The sequence below is a fragment of the Doryrhamphus excisus genome, chromosome 19, assembly GCF_030265055.1.
Source record: "Doryrhamphus excisus isolate RoL2022-K1 chromosome 19, RoL_Dexc_1.0, whole genome shotgun sequence".
In the NCBI taxonomy this organism is placed as follows: domain Eukaryota; kingdom Metazoa; phylum Chordata; class Actinopteri; order Syngnathiformes; family Syngnathidae; genus Doryrhamphus; species Doryrhamphus excisus.
In genome coordinates this window covers 5,796,051-5,822,193 of record NC_080484.1, presented here as the reverse complement: position 1 = coordinate 5,822,193, position 26,143 = coordinate 5,796,051, and the positions used below count along the sequence as shown (strand labels likewise).

At 39.5% G+C, this 26,143-nt stretch overlaps 1 protein-coding gene across 1 annotated transcript; it reads left to right on the top strand.

The window, feature by feature from the left end:
- fam163ba (family with sequence similarity 163 member B, genome duplicate a) lies at positions 1-25,739 on the top strand. Its single transcript, XM_058057610.1, has 3 exons — positions 1-496; positions 15,270-15,385; positions 18,151-25,739. The coding sequence occupies exons 2-3, from the start codon at positions 15,293-15,295 to the stop codon at positions 18,610-18,612; spliced, it is 555 nt and encodes a 184-aa protein (XP_057913593.1). The 5' UTR covers positions 1-496; positions 15,270-15,292; the 3' UTR covers positions 18,613-25,739.
- The last annotated feature ends 404 nt before the right edge of the window (positions 25,740-26,143 follow it).

Here is a 26,143-nt window from a genome sequence, read left to right as displayed (position 1 = left end):
CCCCCCCCCACTCGCCCCCCGACCGTGCAGACATTTTGCTCATGTATGGGGGATGCAGGAGGAGATCATTAGATTGTCGAGAGATAAAAACCAAGCCAGACCTCCTTATCGGACTGTGGTTTTGATTTTGGATATTTTTGGGGGGGATGGAGGTGTGGAGGTTTGCTCTCACGCTGTCTCCTCCTCCTCCTCCTCCTCTTTCTCCATCGCATATGCTGCTGAGGCTGAGGGGGGTGTTTGCGTAGGAGGCTTTTTATTTGCTCCATCATCCTCCAACAACTGGATGGAAGTGTGCGCTTGTTTGTGTTGAGGATTCAACGCCCGGGTGGAAGCTAATACTGTCGTTTTTACCGCCTTACTTTTTGTGTCTTCTTTACAAATTTGACTCCTATCCTTCTGTGCCATACTTTGAAGGCAGCACAGATCAGCCGCCTGACAGCCAATCAGACGCCGCTACCCTCCATGTGACCTGCAACAATTCATCTTATCTCTGAAGGTAAGCATCATTTTAGTGTTTCCCTGCAATCCAGATTAGATTTATACGCGTACATCCTGTATTAGATTTTTTTTTTTTTAAACAAAGTTTGCAAGGCGGCGGCGCTCCCAGTCTCAGCACCACGGACAGCGCCACCGTCATGCTTTGCTTTTACCCCACTGATGCTTTTGCTGATTTTCATGCATAATTGTTGATAATGCATATACACAACATTTAGTGTGCTTTGTGTTTATCTATGTGTGTAGATGTGTGTGTTTTATCTGTGTGTGTGCCTGTGCACACAAAGGCAAAAAGGGCGGGGGAAGGTGAAGGTGAGAGTTGCCACATGCTGACAAAACGGCGTGACTTTGCGAGGCGCCGCTGCTAACCAACTGTTAGCCATGCTAGCGTATGTTTAGTCATGCATCCACATAGAACATTGCAATAAAGCTCCGTCTTATGGAATCAAACTGGAGGCTTTTTGTCGACCACTTATTTGGAAGCAAAAACTCTCATTTCTTGCAGTGGCGCTGAAGTACTCTACTCAGGTACTTTTATGATTTTTGTCAGTATATTCTGCTTTCATTACACATTACTACATATTTTCATATTTACTTGCTGAAGTTTGGTGACCAGCCTTGGCTAATAGTGTCTCTGAAAATATGCCTGATGATACAATCATGTGATATGCAGACATATGCAGGTAGATTCACCGACATTGAACACATCGCAAGGTTTAAGCACATTATTTATAATCATTTATGTAATGTATAAGATTTTTTTTTTAATTTTACAAGGTTAAAATCAGGGTTTTCCATTGCAGCGTGCCAAGGAACTACATTTTGGAGCTGATTTCATAGATTTTGTATTATTTTGTTCATATTTGTAGATGAATGTTATTTTGAATAATGGACCGTATATATATATATATATATATATATATATATATATATATATATATATATATATATATATATATATATATATATATATTATAGTAATTTATTATTCTAATGTATATAATAATAATAATAATAATAATATAACATTTTATATGATTATTTATGTAAAATTTTCTGTTATTGATAAAAATTCAATATTTCACACCATGTTATTTTTTTATTTATTTTTGCAATGTATTATTATTATTTATATCATAATATAATAATTAGAAATTTTACATTTAATGTGGCTTGCATTTCACAAGTTATTTTATTATTGTTTACTTGCAGTGTTAGTGCGTTATAAGATTATGAATAATAATAATAATAATAATAGGATCAAAATCTAACTTTTTATATTTGTATTTATAATAAGATTTTGTGTAAATGTGTTATTTATTAAAAATAAAATGTATTTAATAATATATGTCATTTTATATTGTATATATTTTTTAACAATAATAATAAAATATTCAATATTTAATACCATGTGTCTACATTTGTAGTTATTTTATTATTGTTTATTTATGTAATATATATTAATAATAATAGTACTAATAATAGAAATATTGACCAAAATATTTTTGTATTATGTATTAATTTATGTCATATTACTGATCAAATGTACTGTGTCCATACTGTATATATAATACTCAATAAGATATTGGTATTAATTTAATACTTTATGGCTACTACCTGATAAACTAAAATATCTTTCTTATAAATACAAAAATATATTTTTTAATTTAACATAGATATATGATAACTTATGACTACTGCAACTATTATTAGTATTATTACAAATGAATGAAATATAAAAGTGTATATAAAGCATAGTAATGTACTACCGTATCATCAATTTGTTGTGTGTAAAAAAGGAAACGAACATTTGTTGTGTCTCCACCACAATGGGAGACAAGGCGGGGCTTGGGTTCCCATGGCGACACCCTACAGTGACCCTCTGAATAACCTCGGCCCCCTGGGAGATCAGTCATACCTCACACACACACAAAGGACCCCCCCACCCCCACCATGTATGGAGCGTGACTGTGTGTTTTGATGTTCCAACATGAGACCCTCGGCCATTAGCGAGCAGGGGAGGGATGCAGCGTTGAAGGCTGAGGATGAGGAGATATGAAAAAAGAGGAGAAAATGAGAATAAGGAGAATACTAAGGAGAAAGAGGATGTAGAACAGCTGGGAGTCGATGCAATTCCACGTCCACTTGAGTGCTCGCAGCTTGAAACACCTTTCAGTGCACCACAGGGAGGGGCCTTCATGATAAAGAGTGGGAGGGGGAGTGGGGGTTGTCCTCCATGATTATGTCAAACACTCACCAGCATTTTACTATGCCCCGCCCCCCATCGCAGCTCCACCCTTCATACACGGCACACCCCAAAGCCAACCCCCTAGCCGAGGTCAACGCAATGACCTCATCTCGCTGAGTGATTGGGGGAGGCGCCCGTTAGAGGAGGTGGTGGATACAGGAAGTAGTGGGAGTACTTGGACTGTTATGTTATTTCCATGAACCAAGGAACCATATTTGGTCGCTTCCTTTCCACAGAACACCATTTGTGTCTATTGGTGAAAAAAAAACCTCATAAGAATAATAACAATATCAAAATGTGAACTTACATCATATTTAATTTAAAAATTATTTAAACAATAAATGTACACTTACTAGGAGCAAATTTAAAGATGACCTATTATGCTCAATTTGGACCCTTAGTATTGAGATGTGGACTCTTATAGAGCAGCTACACACAATAACCCACATTGAAAGCTTTTGTAGATCTTCCAGAATCTGCACCTATCCCAGCTTTATTTTGTTGGATTTCCAAAATGGTCTTTTTAAATGTATTCCAGGCACCCCCGCTACAATGGGATTGCGCACTCCCAAGCGCTCTGGACTACTGCTGAACCAAAATTTATATTTTAACGGCTATGGGAGTTGATAATAAATGACTAAAGCCTTTGGGGAGTTCCATAAAAAGTGCTTAGGAGCTACTGGCAGCTCATGAGCTACTGTTTGGAAACCCTTGGCTTAGTGTGTATGAACTCAAAAGAGTGTCAGGCACATTTCAATTCAACCAGCATCCACTATTTAATGGAAGCATCTGAACCAGAATGTAGATTTTTGTATTAATTGTCCCATCCACGCATAATGGGAACTCAACCTGACGGCAGCTGAAGGTACGATACCAGGGCCGGGCTCTACCAAGGCTCTACCATTAAAGGTTCTCTTATTTGGCGATGCCGATAAGGAATCCAGGTGGATCACAAGCGAGATGCCTGGATTAGCCTGCTGCTGTGTTTAATGTAACTGTCAGGAACAGATGACGTGCCCCACAAGGTGGTCCACATGGTGCATGATGCGCATTGTGGCCTCTGAGGCGCAGTCCGGTAGGCCCCGCGCAATTAAAGGCAATGAGATGCGTTCATTGGATTGGTTAATCCCAAACTTCTTTCAGGGCTCACTTCCAAATGCACAAATCTCATTATCTGGAACTTAGGCATGGTTACACTAACTACATTTGGAAAAGTGGAAAAAGCATTGTTGGTCCCCTTTAGGCCCCCTTTAGGTCCCCCTTAGCAGTGTACTTGGGTTAAAATGTTTAATTTCCTGATATTGTATTTGTGTGTATATATACAATATCTTGGGAGATTGATTGGATTCCACTAACCCTTCGTTGGCCAGAACTCGCTCTCTCCAGAGCTGGCATTGCCATTCTTTGTATCTATTCCAGTTGGAATATCATTGTAAACTGTCCTTGAGACTCCTAGACTGATTTCATAGTTGAAAAGCAGAATAAAAGAATCTGGGGGGAACCTTTGCCAACACAATACATGGCTTCTATTAAGCATCTCTGTTGTTGCCACGGCGATGCTTGATTAGCTGCTCTTAGTGTGTCATCCTTCACCAGTTTGATATCAAAGTTAAATACCCATCACGTCCTGTAGGGGAAGCAAACACAAAGTACATTTCTTTGTTTAATTGGTTCCAGATTGGAATTGAATTTCTGTAAAGTAGGATTCAATATTTAAATAATAAACAATAAATAAATAAATAATATTTAAAATAATATTTTTGTAGTTTTGTCTTAGAAAACCTGGTTATGATCTTCTAAATACTTTTTTTTTTACATTGTTAGAGTCCCCTAGACATAAAATTACACCTCTGTTGTCATCTTTACGCTAATATTACTCAACATATTTGATATAATCTGAGAAAATAAAACATATTAGGTTATTTTCTCAACAATGTATTGTAATGACAAAATAAGTAAAACTCCTGCTTGAGCAGTGGCACAGTAAATGTGTTCCCCAGGGGATCTTAGTAGCGGGCGGACAGATGTGTGGGCAACAGGAAGGGCCAACTCTAAGCTTGTTAAAGGTAATGGAGTAAACAGTAGCTGTGCTATTATTATTGGCTGGTGACCAGTCCAGGTTGCACCCCATGTGTCATCTGAAGTCAGCTGGGATAGGCTCCAGCATATCTCCACGACCCTAATGAGGATAAATGATATAGAAAAGGAATCAATCTTATTATTGTGCCTGTTTACACGTTGTAATAAATACCACTTCACTTCAATTCAAAGAATTACTGACACCTAGTGGCCAATGTGGAATACTACATTTACAATTGCAATGCTTATTCTGCCTGGTATTTGTAGTTCGTTCATTTAGCCATTTCTATGCTTGAAAATGAAATGATGATTTTATTTTTATTTTTATTTTTATTTTTATTTTTATTTTTATTTTTATTTTTATTTTTATTTTTATTTTTATTTTTATTTTTATTTTTATTTTTATTTTTATTTTTATTTTTATTTTTATTTTTATTTTTATTTTTATTTTTATTTTTATTTTTATTTTTATTTTTATTTTTTTGTGCTAATAATATGCTACATTCAACCAGAAAGACGGATCCTTTTTCAATGAATTCATTTTTGAAAGACCGCAATGCAGCGAGGGATGACTGTATCCATACTGACTTGCTATCCATACTGAATTGATGGCTAAAAGACGTGTTAGGATTGCTTTATTTCCATGCCTTCCATGAAGAAGTGCAAAAACTGTCTCCCAAGTTTGTGGAGTGCAAACCGCCCACTCCAGAAACAGCGGAAAAGGCGATGGCGAGTTCATTCTGTCAGTCTGCAATATCCCCGTCACCATAGTAACATTTTTCTACCTTTCCTTCAAGTGTATATGTTGATGACGGACGCTTATATCCATCTTCTCGTTTAGTTTAAAGGTTTGAGGTTTTGAGGTTCTCGCGAGTTCTTCTAAATCAAACTCACCCGATTGGGGACTGACCACTTGAACCCGCCCCCGCCATATTTCATGTTAACATTAGGTTTAAATGAGGGCTTCTTAAATGGTCTCAACCTGGGACCCACATTTTACACTTTTATTTAGGACTTTTTTTGTTTTAAAAAGAAGTAATTTTATGTATTGAATTTATTTTTCAGGTATTTATTTTATTCATGTTTTGTTCTGCTTTTACTTACGTCATTGATTTTAGTATTTATTTGTAATATTTATTTACATTTTTAAGTCATTATGTATATATATATATATATGTAAAATATATATATAGTATATGTGTGTGTGTGTATATTGAATTTAAATATATATATATATATATATATATATATATATATATATATATATATATATATATGATATACATATGAATATATTTTCAATATATATATATATGTGTGTATATATATATATGTAAAATATATATATAGTATATGTGTGTGTGTGTATATTGAATTTAAATATATATATATATATATATATATATATATATATATATATATATATATATATATATATATATATATATATATATATATATATATATATATATATATATATATATATATGATATACATATGAATATATTTTCAATATATATATATATGTGTGTATATAATATAGTGTATTACAGGAAGAAAGGGCAAAATACAGGAGTTTTCCGGTGAAAACGAGAGGTGTGGTTTGCTGCAAAATATGGATTTACACTTAAAATACTTCAGTAATAATAATAATTTTCATTGAATGTATTTTTGACAGCCTAATCCAAAAACATAGGGCTGTTAAGGTGACTATAGGGGTGTTATATCATGTTTAGAGGGCTCTATTAATGTCAAACCCATATTTAGAAGGTCAAAACGGGTTTTTGATGCTCTAATTATAGAAATATTCAATTCATAAATAAGGAATCCTACTACGCAGAAATTCACTTATCACCAATTAACAGTGAAAAATCCCAAGACCAAAAACATAGGACTGTTAAGGTGACTATAGGGTTGTTATTTCATATTTAGAGGGCTCTATTAATGTTAAACCCATATTTAGAAGGTCAAAACGGGTTTTTGATGCTCGAACTATAGAACATAGGGCTGTTAAGGTGACTATAGGGGTGTTATTTCATGTTTAGAGGGCTCTATTAATGTCAAACCCATATTTAGAAGGTCAAAACAGGTTTTCGATGCTCTAATTCTAGAAATATTCAATTCATAAATAAGGAATCCTACTACGCAGAAATTCACTTATCACCAATTAACAGTGAAAAATCCCAAGACCAAAAACAAAGGGCTGTTATGGTGACTATAGGGGTGTTATATCATGTTTAGAGGGCTCTATTAATGTCAAACCCATATTTAGAAGGTCAAAACGGGTTTTCGATGCTCTAATTATAGAAATATTCAATTCATAAATAAGGAATCCTACTACGCAGAAATTCACTTATCACCAATTAACAGTGAAAAATCCCAAGACCAAAAACATAGGACTGTTAAGGTGACTATAGGGTTGTTATTTCATATTTAGAGGGCTCTATTAATGTTAAACCCATATTTAGAAGGTCAAAACGGGTTTTTGATGCTCTAACTATAGAACATAGGGCTGTTAAGGTGACTATAGGGGTGTTATTTCATATTTAGAGGCCTCTATTAATGTCAAACCCATATTTAGAAGGTCAAAACAGGTTTTTGATGCTCTAATTCTAGAAATATTCAATTCATAAATAAGGAATCCTACTACGCAGAAATTCACTTATCACCAATTAACAGTGAAAAATCCCAAGACCAAAAACAAAGGGCTGTTATGGTGACCATAGGGTTGTTATTTCATATTTAGAGGGCTCTATTAATGTTAAACCTATATTTAGAAGGTCAAAACGGGTTTTCGATGCTCTTACTATAGAACATAGGGTTGTTAAGGTGACTATAGGGGTGTTATTTCATGTTTAGAGGGCTCTATTAATGTTCAACCCATATATAGAATAGTTTTGAAGGAAGTAGAATAAATAAAAAGTCAGGCAGGATGAATTGTGAAGGTTCTATTTTGCACAAATGTCCTAAAAAAACGGCCTGTAATTGTTTTATGTAGCATGATAAATCTCAGCAAAGAGATGAGGCGCTCGAACAAAGCAGACCTGGTGACCTCCACTCATTTCATATCTGCTCCGGTTAAGGTCACGCTGAGGAGATATCACATTGTGCGACTGGTAGCAGAAGTCAAAGATAGCAGCAGCGAGAAGAGCAGCGTGTGCTGACTTCCTCGTATCTACGTGACCATCGTGGAAGCGGCGTGACAAAGCCCCGTACATCTGGCCCACATGTTTAGTGTGACTGCTAAGCGGTACCGCTGTGTGTCAGAACGCCTGTCCATCGCACATGGAGGATGTCACATTTGACAGTGTCTTGTGCAGAAGTAGAATATGCGTCATGCTTTTATTTTTGCTGACTCGTCAACAAGGTATAGACGGTGTTGCTGGGAACCTGAGAGACTTTTTCGACACTGCAGCTGTCACTGCCAGCTGGTCCAAACACACTTCCACTGTCATACGAGTGCAAAAAACAGCTTACAGAAAATAAACACAGTCAGGACACTCATAGATTGTTACTTCCTGTTTGCTCTTCTGACTAAAAACACACGTTTTTTTAAATCTGCAGGGACAAATTGCTGCAAAGTCAAATTCTTTCCTGAGATCATATTTCTCCTCTCTTGCTGAGAACAACCATATTATGTTTCTGGGTACCTTTTTTTGCCTTAGTGTGAATGGTTGTTTGTCTATATGTGCCCTGTGATTGGCTGGCCACCAGTCCAGGGTGGACCCCCACCTCTCGCCCCAAGACAGCTGGGATAGGCTCCAGCACCCCCGCAACCTTTGCCTTATGCATAATTTTAGCTGTTTGAAAGTTTACCAGATCAGCAAATTTTTGTTGTGATTTTAGGAATGGCATATGTTCTCTATGAGTATGATCTTAACTGAATGAATGAAGTCTGTTTTTGTGGATATTTCCCCATAGTTCCGCACAATAGGTTAGATAAGAAAGACTGGAGAACAATAGAGAGTATGGAGTGGTTTTTGATTCGGAATAAAATTTTGCCTTATTGATTATAAAAATGTTTCTTGCCACTTGATGTTGCATATTTTAAATTCCAGCTCAGTTTGTCATCTGTTATAACGCCTAGAAACTTACTGTCATTCACTTTGTCAATGCCATAACAATATTTATTTGTGTTTGCACAAAAGTATCTTTTCTGCTATTACCAACTATATTTTAGTTATAGTTATATATTTATAGTTCCTTATGCTAGTTCTTGTGTGCTATCTTCAGAACAGAATGCGGTACTCATTCATTTTCTACGGCTTATCCTCACGAGGGTAGCGGGGGTGCTGGCGCCTATCCCAGCTGTCTTCGGGGGACCCTTGGGGTACACCTTTGTAGCGACATTTGACCATAGCCATATAATGTTCGACCAAGCCTGCATAGTACAAGCCCTCTTACGTTACAAGACAAGTTCACCAAGTAACGACTAAGTTCACCGCGGCTGAGCTGCCACCGTCTGGGGAGAGGTGGTCGCTGTATGTGACTGGCCAATCACAGCCCGAAGAGCCTGGAGTTCACCCCCTAATCGGGAACGTGAGCTGCGTTGGACACGGGTTCGTTTTACTCTACTGATGATGCTTTACAGTTTAGAAGATTGTCAACACATTTTCTATGATTTTCTCCAATTTTAATTTGTGATTAACTGCATTTTGTCCATTGGTAATTAATCACACTTAATCACAGATACAGTGGTAAACACTTTGATATGCTGCTAAAATGATAACTACATAAATTGATATTTTGGGGAAATATTTCCTGTTATTTTGTTCAAATGCTGCAGCGTGCAGACCTCACAGCTAGGAGACCAGGGTTCAATTCCACCCTCGGCCATCTCTGTGTGGAGTTTGCATGTTCTCCCTGTGCATGCGTGGGTTTTCTCTGGGTACTCCGGTTTCCTCCCACATTCCAAAAACATGCTAGGTTAATTAGCGACTCCAAATTGTCCATAGGTATGAATGTGAGTGTGAATGGTTGTTTGTCTATATGTGCCCTGTGATTGGCTGGCCACCAGTCCAGGGTGTACCCCGCCTCTTGCCTGTAGACAGCTGGGATAGGCTCCAGCACCCGCACAACCCTCGTGGGTATAAGCGGTAGAAAATGATTTTACCCTTTTTATTTCACCTCATATTTGCTTCCAAATACATAAAGGTGAGATTTGATGAACTTATAGCGTACTAATGTGTACTTTGCTATGTTGCTCTCTGAAAAAGAAAATCCAGGCCTGTACTGGTGGATGGTGGCTCTGTATTCATCTAGTGATTTTTATTTGATGTTGTTCCTGTCATATTTTTACACAACACATAACAAATAATATGAATCAAATGTACCTATAAAGATATTTTCCGATCACTAGCGACTGCGCTGCTAATGTTATTTACATCCATTCTGGTCTTCAGCCATCGTCACACTGACAATAGCCCCCACATAGCCGCCCTGGCTATGTCTGCCATTAATAATTAGCAGCTTGGAACCCACCTTTAGGTCACAGTCCAAAATAAAAAATAACCTGAGAGACAGCTCGCATTTAAGAAATGTTAGTATCTACTGTATAAATGACAATAAAGTAATATATCCAGTTACTTCTTGCTTCTGTCTGGCAGTCGACTTACTCCACAACAGCATTCAAAATGCTGAAGTTATGTAAAAATTATGCCTTTAAATTTTTTATTATTATTATTATTATTATATTATTATTATTATTATTATATTATTTAAATATATTTATATATATATTAAATATATAATATTTAGTGTATTTAATATAATATTTATATTTAATATAATATAATATATATATATTAAACATATTTAAAAAATATATATATAATATAAATATTTATATATATATAAAATATATATATATATTTAATACTTTATAGTTACATTTCAGTTGGAAGCAAGGACTGACTTGATGAAAGTAGGTACAAAAAATTGAATATGATCTTGTGTGAGAATATTTCCAAGCACCTCTTCATATGCCATCATGTACATAATACTGTCCATACATGCTTCCCATATGTATTTCAAAACCAAGATTTGCCTTTTATGTCCTCCTGAGTTTAAGTAACAGGAGACATTTACTGACTCTTCCTTGCTGTTTGCACGGCGTAGGCAGCAAGATGTAATTACAGTGCAGCAATTATTTTCATATGATTGCAAAGAGAAAGGTCATTAGTGAAGGAAAGGTTGCTGTGTTATTGCAGCTCTTTGCTGCTTTCTTTCTATTCTGCATTGATGAGATGTGAGACATAATGTACAGTTATACCCAAATGTGACTGTTTAACTCTAATAATGCTTTGGACAGCATGAGAAAGTGGAAAGAAGCATCATACACAAGTGAAGCCAACCATGAGAAAAGGTATTTAAGGTGGCCAATGGCAAATTGCATCTTCAAAACAACTGTCACATGACCTTAAAGCAAAGATTGTGGTCTAGGGCAGGGGTCTCAAACTCGCGGCCCGCAGGCCAAATGCGGCCCGCTAGACGCTAGTTTGAGGCCCCCATCTTGATACCAAAGTTTAATGTTGAAATGACAGCTGTGTGCACACCGGACACAATTAACATGATTTTGCCCCGCCTATACTGTTACCCTACCCTGTTACCCCGCCCTGTTTTGCTTTGGATTAGCAATGAAGCTAAAGGCTTATGACGCTAGGTACAAATAAATGCAGGAAATGATTTGGAATAAAACTGAAAATACACGTCAAGATAAAGCATCTCATCAAACATGTTGTTAAAGTTACGACGCTGCTCCCAGATGGAACTGAGTACGATGCTAACTTGCTTGTCAAACCTGACTCAACTGGAGATGTTTTGGAAAGAGGAATGGTCCAAAAGACCTTCAACCAGAATCCAGACCCTCATTGGAAGCTATAGGAAGCATTTATTTCTGATAGGAAGGAGGATCTACCAAATATTGATGTGTTTTTTTTCAAAACGTGCCTCAAAAATGTCTCACCAGGGTGGTGCTTTGAAAAACATTTTTAGGGTGTGGTGAGTTTGAGGCTTGCGATGTCATCGTCCGTCATACAGCGGCGAGAAATTACTTAATGTCCGGTTTCCTCCCACATTCCAAAAACATGCTAGGTTAATTGGCGACTCCAAATTGTCCATAGGTATGAATGTGAGTGTGAATGGTTGTTTGTCTATATGTGCCCTGTGATTGGCTGGCAACCAGTCCAGGGTGTACCCCGCCTCTCGCCCGAAGACAGCTGGGATAGGCTCCAGCACCCCTCGTGAGGAAAAGCGGTAGAAAATGAATGAATGAATGTTTTGTACTTCTAATATAAGAAATCCAAGATGGAAGAATATCCCAAAACCGGCTACTGTCAGACAGTTTTGTCTTTTAAAACGGCGCCACGGCTATGTGCCACGTTGACAGCGTACACTCGTAAGCGTGGCGGCCTTGTTGTTCACCGCCTTGCCTCGCCAGCGCTTGTCAGCGACTGTTATTCCCAGCAAGACCTTGCCGTGATCTCTGCCATGTTCCATCAAAGCGTGCCGCATTCATTCCCCGCCTTGTTGTCTCAGCGTGTTAGCCGCGTACGAGGAAGTGCTGCCTGCGCCCGTAACCTGGTGTCACTGGTGGCACACAAACACCACGAGCACCACACAACAGCTGAGCACTGCTGGTTCCTCACTGTGTGTGTGTGTGTGTGTGTGTGGATCATTAACGCCAGGCTGTAACACTGATCAAGTTAAAGGAAGGCCTCAGGAGACGTATGCTCTGAGCTTCAGTGTGTGTGTGTGTGTGTGTGTGTAGGTTGAGGAATTGTGTGTGCTCCAATTAGAGAAGGGGCAAAGGTTAAGGATGAGCATCATTGCACAGGACAAACAACTCCATACCTCCATCGAAAACACATAATGCATAGCGTATATACAATACCGTCTATTCAGCTAAGTAAATGGTAGTTAGTTACTCCATTTTGTCTTTATGTCCTAAATAATCCAAATAAAATGTATTTTGATTAGGTTGATACAGTTATCAGACTATTGTATTGATTAACACGGTGGCTAGTATCATTAGCATGTTAGTTTTTGGAGCTCATTCACTTGTAAAATATCGCTCAAGCTTATTTTTATAGTGATAAATTCAATAAAGGCCCTCCGTTTTGTTGTCATGTCCTATATAATCCAAATAAAATGTATTTTGATTAAGTTGATACAGTTATCAAACTACTGTATTCATTAACACGGTGGCTAGTATCATTAGCATGTTAGTTTTGGAGCTCATTCACTTGTAAAATATCGCTCAAGCTTATTTTAATTGTGCTAAATTCAATAAGGACCCTTCATTTTGTCTTCATTCCTATATAAATCCAAATAAAATGTATTTTTATTAGGTTAATATAGTTATCAGACTACTGTATTCATTAGCATGGTGGCTAGTATGATTAACATGTTAGCTTTTGGAGCTCATTCACTTATAAAATATCGCTCAAGCTTATTTTAATTGTGACAAATTCAATAAAGACCCTCCGTTTTGTCGTCATGTCCTATATAAATCCAAATAAAATGTAATTTGATTAGCTTGACACAGTTATCAGACTACAGTATTCATTAGCATGGTGGCTAGTATGATTAGCATGTTAGTTTTTGGAGGTCATTCACTTGTAAAATATCGCTCAAGCTTATTTTAATTGGGATATATTCAATAAAGACCCTCCGTTTTGTCTTCATGTCCTATATAAATCCATATAAAATGCATTTTGATTAGGTTGATACAGTTATCAGACTACCAATCACAGGGCACATATAGACAAACAACCATTCACACTCACATTCATACCTGTGGCCAATTAACCTAGCATGTTTTTGGAATGTGGGAGGAAACCGGAGTACCCGGAGAAAACCCACGCATGCACAGGGAGAACATGCAAACTCCACACAGAGATGGCCGAGGGTGGGATCAAACTCAAATCTCCTAGCTGTGTGGCCTGTGCGCTAACCACTCGGTCCCCGTGCAGCCCGTTTCTCATGATATTATGATTTTTATTATTTAAAAAATATTTAAAAAACAATATGCTACTAAAGTAATGTTATTTTTCTGCATAATATTACTTATTTGTTAGATTACAACCTTTTTCTCTCTATGTTTTGACTTTCTTGTAAAGTTACTGCTGATTTTTCTCTTTGCGGGCCACAAATGGCTGCACTTTGGACTACATAATCCAAAATAAAATCAATATATTTATTATCATGGTGGCTAGCAAGTTATGGGGAACTCATTCCAATGTAAGCCATCCATTACAACCTTAATTTTCTGGATAAAATATTACACATTATACCAAAAATAAGCCAGCTTATTACCTGACATTGACTGTCCTTGTGCTGTTTGGAAACATTGATCAGTTCAGTCATTACCGGGCCGTGTTTTGAGTTGCACATCAGCATCCTTGAATGTTGAATTTCATGTTTTATTTTAAAAAAAAAAAACTTGTGCCATATAGCATAGGCATAAAGCTCAGACATAAAGCAGCCCGTCTTAAAGAAGCTAAAAGCCGTTTCCTCCTATTGATTTGCTTGTGGCTGCAGATTGGATTAGAATCCAGCTGTAGTGCAGCCTGCAGGGGAGCAGCTGTGTCGTGTTAGCGTGCTGGGCGCATTACGTTTGTTGTCTGAGCCGTGCAGTCTCATGCCAGAAAGCTGCTTTCATGTGTTTTCAACATGCGGGAATTTTAGGTGAGCATGCAATGTCCGTGTACTCCTTCGTTGCCTGCTTGCACGATATTACCTTCAAGTACCAACGTCTTTTGCAGTGAATCGAAGTACAAGAAAACTTTGCTGCGTTTTAGCTGGATGCTGACCATCGTTGGTATTTTGGTGTCACTTCCTCCCAGCAGCTTCCTTTGTGTGGTCATGTGACATCCATCTCTTATTCATCTCTATTCTCCGTCCCGCCTTCATATTGTGGTTTTGATGATGCTGACTACAGGGGGGAAAAACATCTAGCAGCACTCAACATTTTCCAGCAGGAAAATGCTTTGACAACACGTGTCATTGTTGTAATTGTTTGACAATTTAAAAAGTGTTGAATAACATCATCATCATCAGCAGCAGCATCGAGTATTCTACGTGGGTTTTCTCCGGGTTCTCCGGTTTCCTCCCACATTCCAAAAACATGCTAGGTTAATTTGCGACTCCAAATTGTCCATAGGTATGAATGTGAGTGTGAATGGTTGTTTGTCTATATGTGCCCTGTGATTGGTAGTCTGATAACTGTATCAACCTAATCAAAAAACAACATAGCTCATCCAACGGCTTCTCGCAGCGTCAGTTCGAGTGCTTCCAGCATCCTAGCATGCCTTGCGGCACTTGTTTTGTATAAAGCTGCTGAAGTTACATGTCACCCGCCACCCTAGTGAGAACAAGCAGCTACTGTACTTGTTCTTATTATAATTATTATTAATAATATGTTTGTCTTCCTCTCTCTTGGGTGCAGGCAGTTGATGGAGAGCCTTTCGAATGACAGCCGGGACAGTGGTCATCACTGGTGGAATCCTTGCTACGGTTATATTGCTCCTTATCATCGCAGTACTTTGCTACTGCAGGCTGCAGGTGAGCCACCACACTCGGAACCTCAGCACAGGAGCGGGCGCTTCGCTTCACAGGGTTGTGCAAAAGCGGGCGGGGCATCGGCTAATGAATATACTGGATTTTGCGTAACCATTCTGTATCATAATCGACAATTCATAATGTGAATTGATACCAAGGTACATGTCACTATTTTGACAGCAATTTTTGCACCTCAAAGCAAAAAATCTATTGTTTTTTTGTGTTTTTTTTTTTAAATATTTGACTCGTGTGGACTGAGCTAGTCCAGGTCTGAGTTGAAAACAAGAATACTAAAGAAAGAGATCAATAGCGTTTCCATATCAAACACCAAGATGGTTAATACAGTGCAGGTCAAATTTGATATTTGATATGTTTATATTCAAAGTGCAGCCCAGGGCCCAAAACTAAAATCAAAAATAAAAACCTACAGCAGAAATTAAAAAAAAAGCTGTAATTTTATGAGAATAAAGTCAAAATATAAAAGGAAAAAAGTTGTCTTGTAAACAAGAAATAAAGGTGCATTTTTTCATTCATTCATTCATTTTCTACCGCTTTTTCCTCCCGAGGGTCGCGGGGGGTGCTGGAGCTTATCCCAGCTGTCTTCAGGCAAGAGGCGGGGTACACCCTGGACTGGTGGCCAGCCAATCACAGGGCACATGTAGACAAACAACCATTCACACTCACATTCATACCTATGGACAATTTGGAGTGGCCAATTAACCTAGCATGTTTTTTTTTGGAATGTGGGAGGAAACCGGAGTACCCGGAGAAAACCCACGCATGCACGTGGAGAACATGCAAACTCCACACAGAGATGGCCAAGGGCGGAATTGAACCCTGGTCTCCTAGCTGTGAGGTCTGAGCGCTAACCACTCGATCAGCGTGCAGTCATTAGCAACATTGCATCTTTTCATTTTTGACTATCTGGCCCTCTTTGGCAAAACCTTTGGACACACCTTTGGCGGACTCGACAGCACCTCTGCTGGTAGCGTCCAGTATTGCAGCATGACATAAGAGGACATTACAGCACGGGGCTGAATGCAGTGACCCACTAGAATAGAAAATGAGCTTTTGTACTTGTCACATTGTTCTGAGAAGTGTGCAGTGTTAAAAAAAAAGCCATATGTGCACTCACTAAAGTGTGTTTGCATGGTTTTCATTTCACGGCTGCGTTACATCAGCACTTCTGGCTTAGTGGCTCTCCAAAGTAAATCATTCATGAGATCATTTTTGCACAATTCCCTCCGCACTCGTCGTTTTACATCATGTTCATTTCTCAACGAGTAACTCATCTGCTCTGATTTCATGCCAGGCAAAGCTCACTTAAATGGAAATGTCACGGTGATATCAACACATTTGTGCAGGTGAAGACAAGAAAAGGCCTACTTGCTCATCAAGGGGCGTGTAAATGATACTCTCCTTTCTATTTTAGGGCATATTGTTTTATTTCCTGGCGTAATCCAAGCCATCTAAGTGTTCTGCTTTGATATTAGCTGGCAGGGCGCCCGGGATTAATCTGTGAGCTACATTTTGTGGGAGTGCACTTCAGGAGCTTGGAAAACTGCAATTTGTGTGTGAATGCAGAGTAAAAAAAATGTCAGAAAAAGCAATGGATGAGTGGATGACTTGACAATACAGTAAATCCCTCACCGCTTCATGCTTCAAATTTTGCAGCTTCACTCATGAACGCTTTTTCAAAAATAGCATTTTAATAACTCATGCGGTTTCGTGGTTGAATACGGCCTATAATTAGTCAGAAAATATACATATTTAAGCAAATTGTTTGCCTAAATGAAGCACTTTGAGGCTCTTGTGTGTAAATAAACTTGACTTGACTTAACTTGACACTTTCAAGCCTAAAAATGGATGAATGAAGTACAAATACATATATAAAGCATGTTGTGATATGTTGTATTCTACACTGGTCACTAGGTGTCACTAATGTTACAATGATGAGACAATAGCCAACACAGGAAGTACTGGTCAAAACAGGAAGTTAGAAAAAACAAGGAAAAACAAGTCTATATTATGTCTTATTTATTTCTAGTATGTCTTATTGTGAACTGCACGGTGATCGAGTGGTTAGCGCGCAGACCTCACAGCTAGAAATATACAAGTACCAATACGAGTACTGTAAAGTTTTCTAAAGCATTTATTTGGATTGATGGATGTATGGATGGCGCAATGCTTCGTGTCTGCTACAGAGAGCACAAACCCAGAGGGAGGCTGACGTCATTGCAGCCTCAGCAGGCACCAATGAATGCTTTGTTTAGACGCAATGCATTTTGAGATTTTTAAAAATGTCAAATGGGTATTGGTATGTGTTTGTATATTTCTGGGGTATACCTTTTGAGTGTTAAATTGCTGTGTGATGAGTTTAGCGTCAACACCGTGAGTCAGAATATTTTCTTGAGTAATGACCTTTGTAATTGGTTTCTTCCAAAGAAAGCTACAGGTTTGAAGCGGCAATTGGTACGATTAGTAGTAGTTCTGAAGATTAGCCATAAATTAGCTGCCTATATAAGAAGCCTCTTGTGTTGATTTCAGTGTTTGTCCAGTAAAATCTTTTATCATTTATGTGAAATTTGGCGCCAAGATAATTGTGTTGTATTGAAATAATAGAGTGATGGACAGGGTTGCTTTACGGGTTTTTCGTTGAGTAAGAGACTTTATTCAATTTGAATGGAAGACCCCGGTTTATAATCCAAGCGGTATCCTTTCATTTCCCACATGGCCTGACCTTTCCATCTTCTTTGTCCTCCCCCCAGTATTATTGCTGTAAGAAGGAGGAGTCGGAGTCGGAGGAGGAGGAGCCTGACTTCGCCGTCACATCCCGCCTGCCGCCGGTCCACTCCAACCACAACATTGTGGCGGCCACGGCCGCCGCCTCCTCCATCCCCAATGGCCCCGCCCTCTTCCCCACCCCCCCGCTGGCCAGGAAACTGACCCGCTCTCAGACCTTCTGCCCGTCGTGCACGCACTACGAGCTGCCCTTCTACCTGCAGCCGCCGCCCCCGCAGGTCCACCAAGCCGACGGCTTGAGGAACGGGGGCGAGCGGGTTAGTTACCGCGCCGTGCAGCAGCCGCCGCCGCCGCCGCCATTACAGCAACAGGACATAGAGCTGCCCGTGCCCGTCAACATTTCCAACTACCGCAGGCCCCAACTGGCTCGATCGGTCACCATGAGGGACATGTTCACGCGCAGCTGCAGCATCAGCACTGATGTTTAAAATGTTGTCGGACTCTCAGGACCTCCGCTGACTTTTAAATGTTTAACTATTTACGTTCCGATATAACTTCTTGGCTTCGTTGTAAAAGATGTCCCCTCTTCTTCTGGATGACATCATGGACAGGGATCGTCTCTGTGCCGTGGCTGCTAAGGACCAAAACATGATTAGTGTTTCTCTGCCATGGAAGGATGTGTCCGCTTCATCACGTACGGATTAGACTCCACCGTGAAGACGGAGGCGATGGAGTGAACTTTGGCTGTAAAGTCAAAATCACATCAAGGGCTCACAGAAGATAGAAAACAGCTATTTATTTTACAAAAAAAACATTTCTTGTACAAGAATTTAGTAGGGAATCATACCAAAAGTTACCCTAGCGAGAACAGCCACCTGAAAATGAAAATGCCTATTTTTGATTAGACCTGAAAATATGCCTCTCACATTTATTACATGCATTTGAAATGGAGTCGGATGCACCAAGAAGCCATTCCAAGCATACGCTATACAGAACTGTACTTACAAAACGAGCGGTTCCACAATACCCCCCCCCCGCCCCCCCGTCTGCAGATAGCGCCATCAAAACACTTTCTATTTAAGCTTCCATAAAACAACAAAGTATTCACAATTTAAAGCAGACATATCTGTAACTAGGCGGGGCTTCACCGTATTTGCCACAGAAATCTTATATTTTGCCATAGTGTTTTTGGGGCAAGGAACCATATTAAGTGACTTCCGAAAGTAAAGTTGTACACTGTAGGGTTCACTATGCTCGTGCTATTTGTTTCCTTCTTACGTAAAAACAATACAAATGTACAAAGTACATTCATAAAACATAAGGAGATGATTATAGCAGCTTTTTGCTAAGGCTAATTACCGTTTTCAGTCAAATTATGTTAATCGGATCATTTATAATGTTAAAACATTTTGAAAAACATTGTGAAGGAATAAGAAAAAAATTCTGTGGTGTATGACAAAAAAATCTGAACTTGAAATGTACATTTTTTGAAAAATTATACTTAATAATTCTTGAAAAATAATACAAATAAAATACTAAATTTTACAAAATTATTATGAGAACACACCCCTTTTAAAACAATGTGCAAGCTGATGTTTTTTATTAATTAACTAATGGCAGGATTATCCAGGAGTGATGAAATGGCCCATGTCCAAAGAACCAGATTTGGCCGCCGAAGACCAGGTCTCCCAGGCACCCGCCCTTGACCGCCACCCAACACACAATGCACCGGACCCTTATGCTTGCCCCCGTAGGTGGTGGGTCTACGAAGGGGAGATCCCGTGTGGTTTCCTCAGGCTGGGCCTGGCAGGGTGAAGGCCCGACCACCAGGCGCTCGCCTGCGAGCCCCTCCCCCGGGCCTGACTCCAGGGTGAGGCCCCGGTATCCCACATGAGGTGAGGAGCTCAGCCATCCGGGAGGGGCTCAAAGTAGAGCCACTTCTCCTTCATATCGAGAGGAGTCAGTTGAGGTGGCTCGGGCATCTAGTCCGGATGCCTCCCAGACGCCTCCCTGGTGAGGTGTTCCGGGCATGCCCAGCCGGGAGAAGGCCCCAGGGCAGCAGACCTAGGACACGCTGGAGGGATTATGTCTCACAGCTGGCCTGGGAACGCCTTGGTGTCCTCCCGGTGGAGCTGGAGGAGGTGGCCTGGGACCGGGAAGTCTGGGCTTCCCTACTGAGACTGCTGCCCCCGCGACCCGGACCCGTATAAGCGGAGGAAAATGGATGGATGAAATGACCCAGAAAGTGTATGAAAATGTGTTTGCCCCCTCCCTGGTTTCTTTTATATTTTGTCACACTTAAATGTCTCAGATCATCAAAAAGTGATTGCCCCCTAAAGCTCATAAGTGGTTGGGCCACCCTTAGTAGCAACAACTGCAATCAAGCGTTTGTGATAACTTGCAATGAGTTTCTTACAGCGTTCTGGAGGAATTTTGGCCCACTCATCTTTGCAGAATTGTTGTCATTCAGCCACATTGGAGGCTTTACGGCATGAAGCCTTTTTAAGGTCACGCCACAGCATCTTAATAAGATTCAGGTCAGGACTTGGACTAGGCCACTCCTAAAGTCTTCATTTGGTTTTTCTTCAGTCATTCAGAGGTGGACTTGCTGGTGCGTTTTGGATCATGGTCCTGCTGCAGTTGGTAGACAGTTCCATTTATCACAGCAAGTCTTCCAAGTCCTGAAGCAACCAAAGAACGCCAGACCATCACACTACCACCACCATATTTTGCTGTTGCTATGATGTTCTTTTTCTGAAATTCCAGTTGTAATGGGACACACACCTGGTCTGGTCAGACCAAAAAAAATTTTTCAAAGGTCCTGTGGATCATCAAGATGTTTTCCGGTAAAGTTGAGACGAGCCTTACAGTGGTTTTGGTCTTGGAACTCTTTTTTTGCGCAGTGTATTTCTTGGATATTGTCGTGGGGTCTTTTGTGACTTCTTGAGTTTGTTTTCCAGACAGGGTTTGGATGCTTTTTTCACCCTTAATAATATGGGACGATCTGAAACATTTAAGTGTGACAAACATGCAAAAAATAAAAACACTTTTTCACCCCACTCTACAGATTATTCCTAGAGACTCCAGACGCTAACATCCATTTTCGGTCCCTGGTTATGTCAGGCAAGACAAAAGCACAACAAAACAGTTATACACATTAAATATTTACATCGGTGTGTCAAAGAAGTCAAAGTATCAAGTAGTATTCCTGACGCTTCAATTACTTGTTGAAAATGGTAACGCGGAAATATGACCTCCTGTATGAACTCCTACTAAATTCCTATGAGGGCATACCTGTTTTGTACTTTTTTTTTAAATCTTGCACAGGCCTGTTGCAATAATGCCTCATTTGTTTATTTAAAGGCTGACAGGATTGTCAAGAAGTGATGAAATATATATTACATATGTTACAGTTATTCCGATAAGAGACTCCAGACTCCGCCCCGATCTGCTGGCGCTTCCTGGACTCTTCTAACCTTTCTTCATTCTGTGCTCTTTGGTTTGTTCATCCACATGCTGAAAAGTAACAGCAGATTAAGTACGCGTACTCCTACTCAGACTACAAATTCCGCAACTGCAACAATTTTCCTGGTCTTAACGAGCTGGATTATTTCTCGCCGTCAAGTGGCAATGGGCGTGGCTGAACTGGACACCCTTTCTTCTTCTTCTGTCTTCAAATGGATGCTTTTTCTCTGTTTATCCTTTTTTTCCAACAGCAGTTATTGACACGTGCTAACAATGCTATGCTATGTCCTCGTTAACGAGACACACAGGAAGTCAGTGCCATATAAGGAGTGAGATAAAATGCTATTCTTTGTTAGTATTATTATGATTCCTGTGAATATTGCAGGTGTGTATTCAAATGCGGTGTTTGCTTTGACGTCCAAAGTATTTGAATTGACCGGCTTTTTGTTTACAACCAGACATGTTTTTTTCCTGTCTTTGTTTTTAATGGCTAACTGGATAACACACACAATGTTGCTAATAAAATCCTGTGGGAGAAATCCTGGATCGGTTCATATGTTAGTATGTTAGCTAGCTAACAATGCACGTCATTGGGACACACCTATTTCGACTACGAAGCCTCTGGAAAAAAACCTTTAACAACATTTTATCGTTTTATATATACGTATGTTGTGATCATGCAAGAACAGTACATTGATCATAACATGTAATACTTAATATGTATCTTACCGTATTTTGATGATTTCAAACATCTTTCCGAGGAGTATTGATTTCACAGACCCGTTATTGGAGCTAACGCTAACAATCTGAGCTAACTCTACATCTGTCAACAAGGTAAGGGTGCTAGGCAGATCAGGGTATTGTGAAACACACACAAAAGTTACTTAGGCCGAGACATCACTCAAAACTCCTATAGCGAGGCGTTGTTTTATTCCGACAGAAATATTATATTTTGCTGTATTTCGGTTACTATGCAGGTCAGTTATGCAAATGGTTCCAATCTATTTGAATTCTCAGGTGTTCGAGATTTAGTTCAATCAGGTTTCAGTTTGACTGAGTTGTCAATACTTCAGTGCTTCAGTCCAATTCAGTTGTCAGGTGACAAAGGTGGGCATACACCTGAAAATTTGCTTTGCAAGTTAGCAGTCTGCGGGGAAAAAACCTGAAAAACACAAAACTCCAGGAAAAAGACCTACGTGATCATTGAATTTCGACCTGTTCTGAAAGACCTGACTTTGGTTGGAGGATCAAATCTTTGATCTTGAATCGTTCTGTCTCTAAGGACAAATCCAAGACAGTTCTGAAGCTTTTGGTTTCTCAAGTATTTGGGTTTGGAATCTGATTCAAATATCTGGAATTTTGAATTCAATTGGGTTTCAGTTTTGTATGTCAGGTCATGAGTCCCAGTCGACCATCAGGTGTCTATGGGACAGTTGACTCTAGCTCAAAGACCTGATCATTGGATGCAGACTTGAGATCAAATCATTGATCTCCAAGTCAGATCTGCTGTGTCTAAAGACAAGTCCAAGACAGTTCTGAAGCTTTTGGTTTCTCAAGTATTTGGGTTTGGAATCTGATTCAAATATCTGGGATTTTGAATTAAATTGGGTTTCAGTTTTGTATGTCAGGTCATGAGTCCTAGTCAGCCGTCAGGTGTCTATGGGACACAAAACTGAAGGACAATTAGCTCAAGCTCAAAGACCTGGTCGTTGGATGCAGACTTGTTCTGAAAAAACTTGGACATACTCTAGGTTTCCTGAAGGATCAAATCATTGATCTCCAAGTCAGATCTGCTGTGTCTAAAGACAAGTCCAAGACAGTTCTGAAGCTTTTGGTTTCTCAAGTATTTGGGTTTAGAATCTGATTCAAATATCTGGGATTTTGTATTCAATTGGGTTTCAGTTTTGTATGTCAGGTCATGAGTCCTAGTCGGTCATCAGGTGTCTATGGGACAGTTGACTCTAAGGATAGTTGACTCTTGCTCAAAGACCTGATCATTGGATGCAGACTTGTTCTGAAGAACTTGGACATACTCTTGGTTTCCTGAAGGATCAAATCATTGATTTCCAAGTCAGATCTGCTGTGTCTAAAGACAAGTCCAAGACAGTTCTGAAGCTTTTGGTTTCTCAAGTATTTGGATTTGGAATCTGATTCAAATATCTGGGATTTTGAATTCAATTGGGTTTCAGTTTTGTATGTCAGGTCATGAGTCCTAGTCAGCCGTCAGGTGTCTATGGGACACAAAACTGAACGACAGTTGACTCTCGCTCAAAGACCTGGCCGTTGGATGCAGACTTGTTCTGAAAAACTTGGACATACTCTAGGTTTCCTGAAGAATCAGATCATTGATCTCCAAGTCAGATCTGCTGTGTCTAAAGACAAGTCCAAGACAGTTCTGAAGCTTTTGGTTTCTCAAGTATTTGGGTTTAGAATCTGATTCAAATATCTGGGATTTTGAATTCAATTGGGTTTCAGTTTTGTATGTCAGGTCATGAGTCCTAGTCGGTCATCAGGTGTCTATGGGACAGTGGACTCTAAGCACAGTTGACTCTTGCTCAAAGACCTGATCATTGGATGCAGACTTGTTCTGAAAAACTTGGACATACTCAAGGAAGGAAGGATCAAAGGATCAAATCATTGATCTCCAAGTCAGGTCTGCTGTCCAAGTCCAAGACAGTCCTGAAGCCTTTGACTTTGGAATCTGATTCAAGGATCTGGTCTTTTGGGTTCAATCGGGTCTCAGTTCTTTAAAGCAGGTCTTGAGTTAGAGCCCTTGTCAGTCATCAGGTGTCTGCCGGACAAAGCCCTGAAAAGTTACTCATCAGCATCTAACGGCATGCTAGTCATTCAGCCAGCAGCTAGCACAGGCAGCTAGCGTTAGCTCTGAAAAACTAGTGACTGTAGTCCATTGTTGCTTTTTGTGGAGCACAACGACAATGAACAATCCTCCAGATGATTACATGTCAATGTCATGAACATAATTCCAGACAATTTGTCTTGTAGCGCCCGTGACAGGCGTCCCCTGGGGGGGCTGCTCAAGCTAACTTGACAATAACGGTGTCAAAGAGACAGACCTCATCTGAGAGGTTTTTCATGTCTGCAGCTAGTCTGTTGTACGAACGCCGCCACAAAGCGACTATTCATGTCTAGGCCTGCCAGGGTGGCTCCTTGCACGCCTCCATCTGTGCTCGCTCTCCTTCATTAGCTCTGACTCATCCTTCTAATAAGCGCGTCCACTTCCTCCATCGTTCGTCTTGCCTCGCTCTTTCTGAATCCGTACCCCATTCTAACCCTTAGCCCCTCCCCTTTGTCTTGCCCCTTCCGTTACCCGGTAAAACCTAAGGCCAAAGGGAAGAAGCCCCTAAAAAATGGGACACCACTTGATTCTGATTACATCGTCACCCTTCACCGCTTGCTCACTGAGACATAGGCAGATGAGGTACAGTAATTACAGTAATTAAACAATTCATAATAAATATTTCCTAACATAGAGTAAGGTGCATGGATTTCTACATTATTTCAATGTTATATAGCTTACCTCAGAAGTTCTTTAAAGGGGAACTGCACATGAACACATATTTCTTTCCCTTTTCTGTGTATTCTAGCGTGAGAAAACAAGTTAATATAGCTAGCTAGAAACAGACGTCAGGGGAATTACAGTACCTATTTTGATGCTAAACCCTCACCAAAAAACAAAAACGGCAACAATTATTGTAGCACCTAACATGAAAATGTATTTTTATCCGGCGGACTAACACGACGCGTCGCTAATCGCTAGTCTCAGCATCAGTCCCAAGACAGAAGAGTGGATAGCAATGTTGTTAGCTTTTTTAGTTTTTTAGAGGGCTTCATAGTCTAAATAGATGTATCCCAATGACAATATTGTAAGCTAGCTATTATTCACTCGTTTTATTGTATTATAAAACACAAACAAGGGAAAGAAATATGTTTTGGATTGCGAATGATGGACAAAATTCCCCATAAAGTGTACTTCCCCTTTAACGTTTATTTTTTATTGCCTGTTAACAAATCAATCAACACAATAAATAAAAATAATTTTGCCGGCCTTGATAAATTGACGTGTGCATTCCCCCCCAAACCCACCAACACCTTACGATTCATAATAATTGATTTTTTTTGTCTCATATCCATGGTTCCAGTGACTAATTTATAATGGAAAACATGTTTGGATGGATACAATTTCTCTGTTAAAAACAAAAAGTGAACTGAATCCGCTAGCTAGATTAATCCTACTTATTAGTTTACATTCAAATATCACTGCATTTTATGTTTTATGTTGTTTATTTCATTATTCTGATCTGTATTTGTATGTTACCCTTAATCGGATATGACGATTACATCTACCCTCCCGCCCTGTGATTGGCCGGCGACCAGTCCAGGGTGTACCCCGCCTCTCGCCCGAAGACAGCTGGGATAGGCTCCAGCACCCCCCGCGACCCTCGTGAGGAAAAGCAGTAGAAAATGAATGAATGAATGAATCTACCCTCCCTTGTATAAAGTGTAAATGTACTTATATACAGTATATACATTACC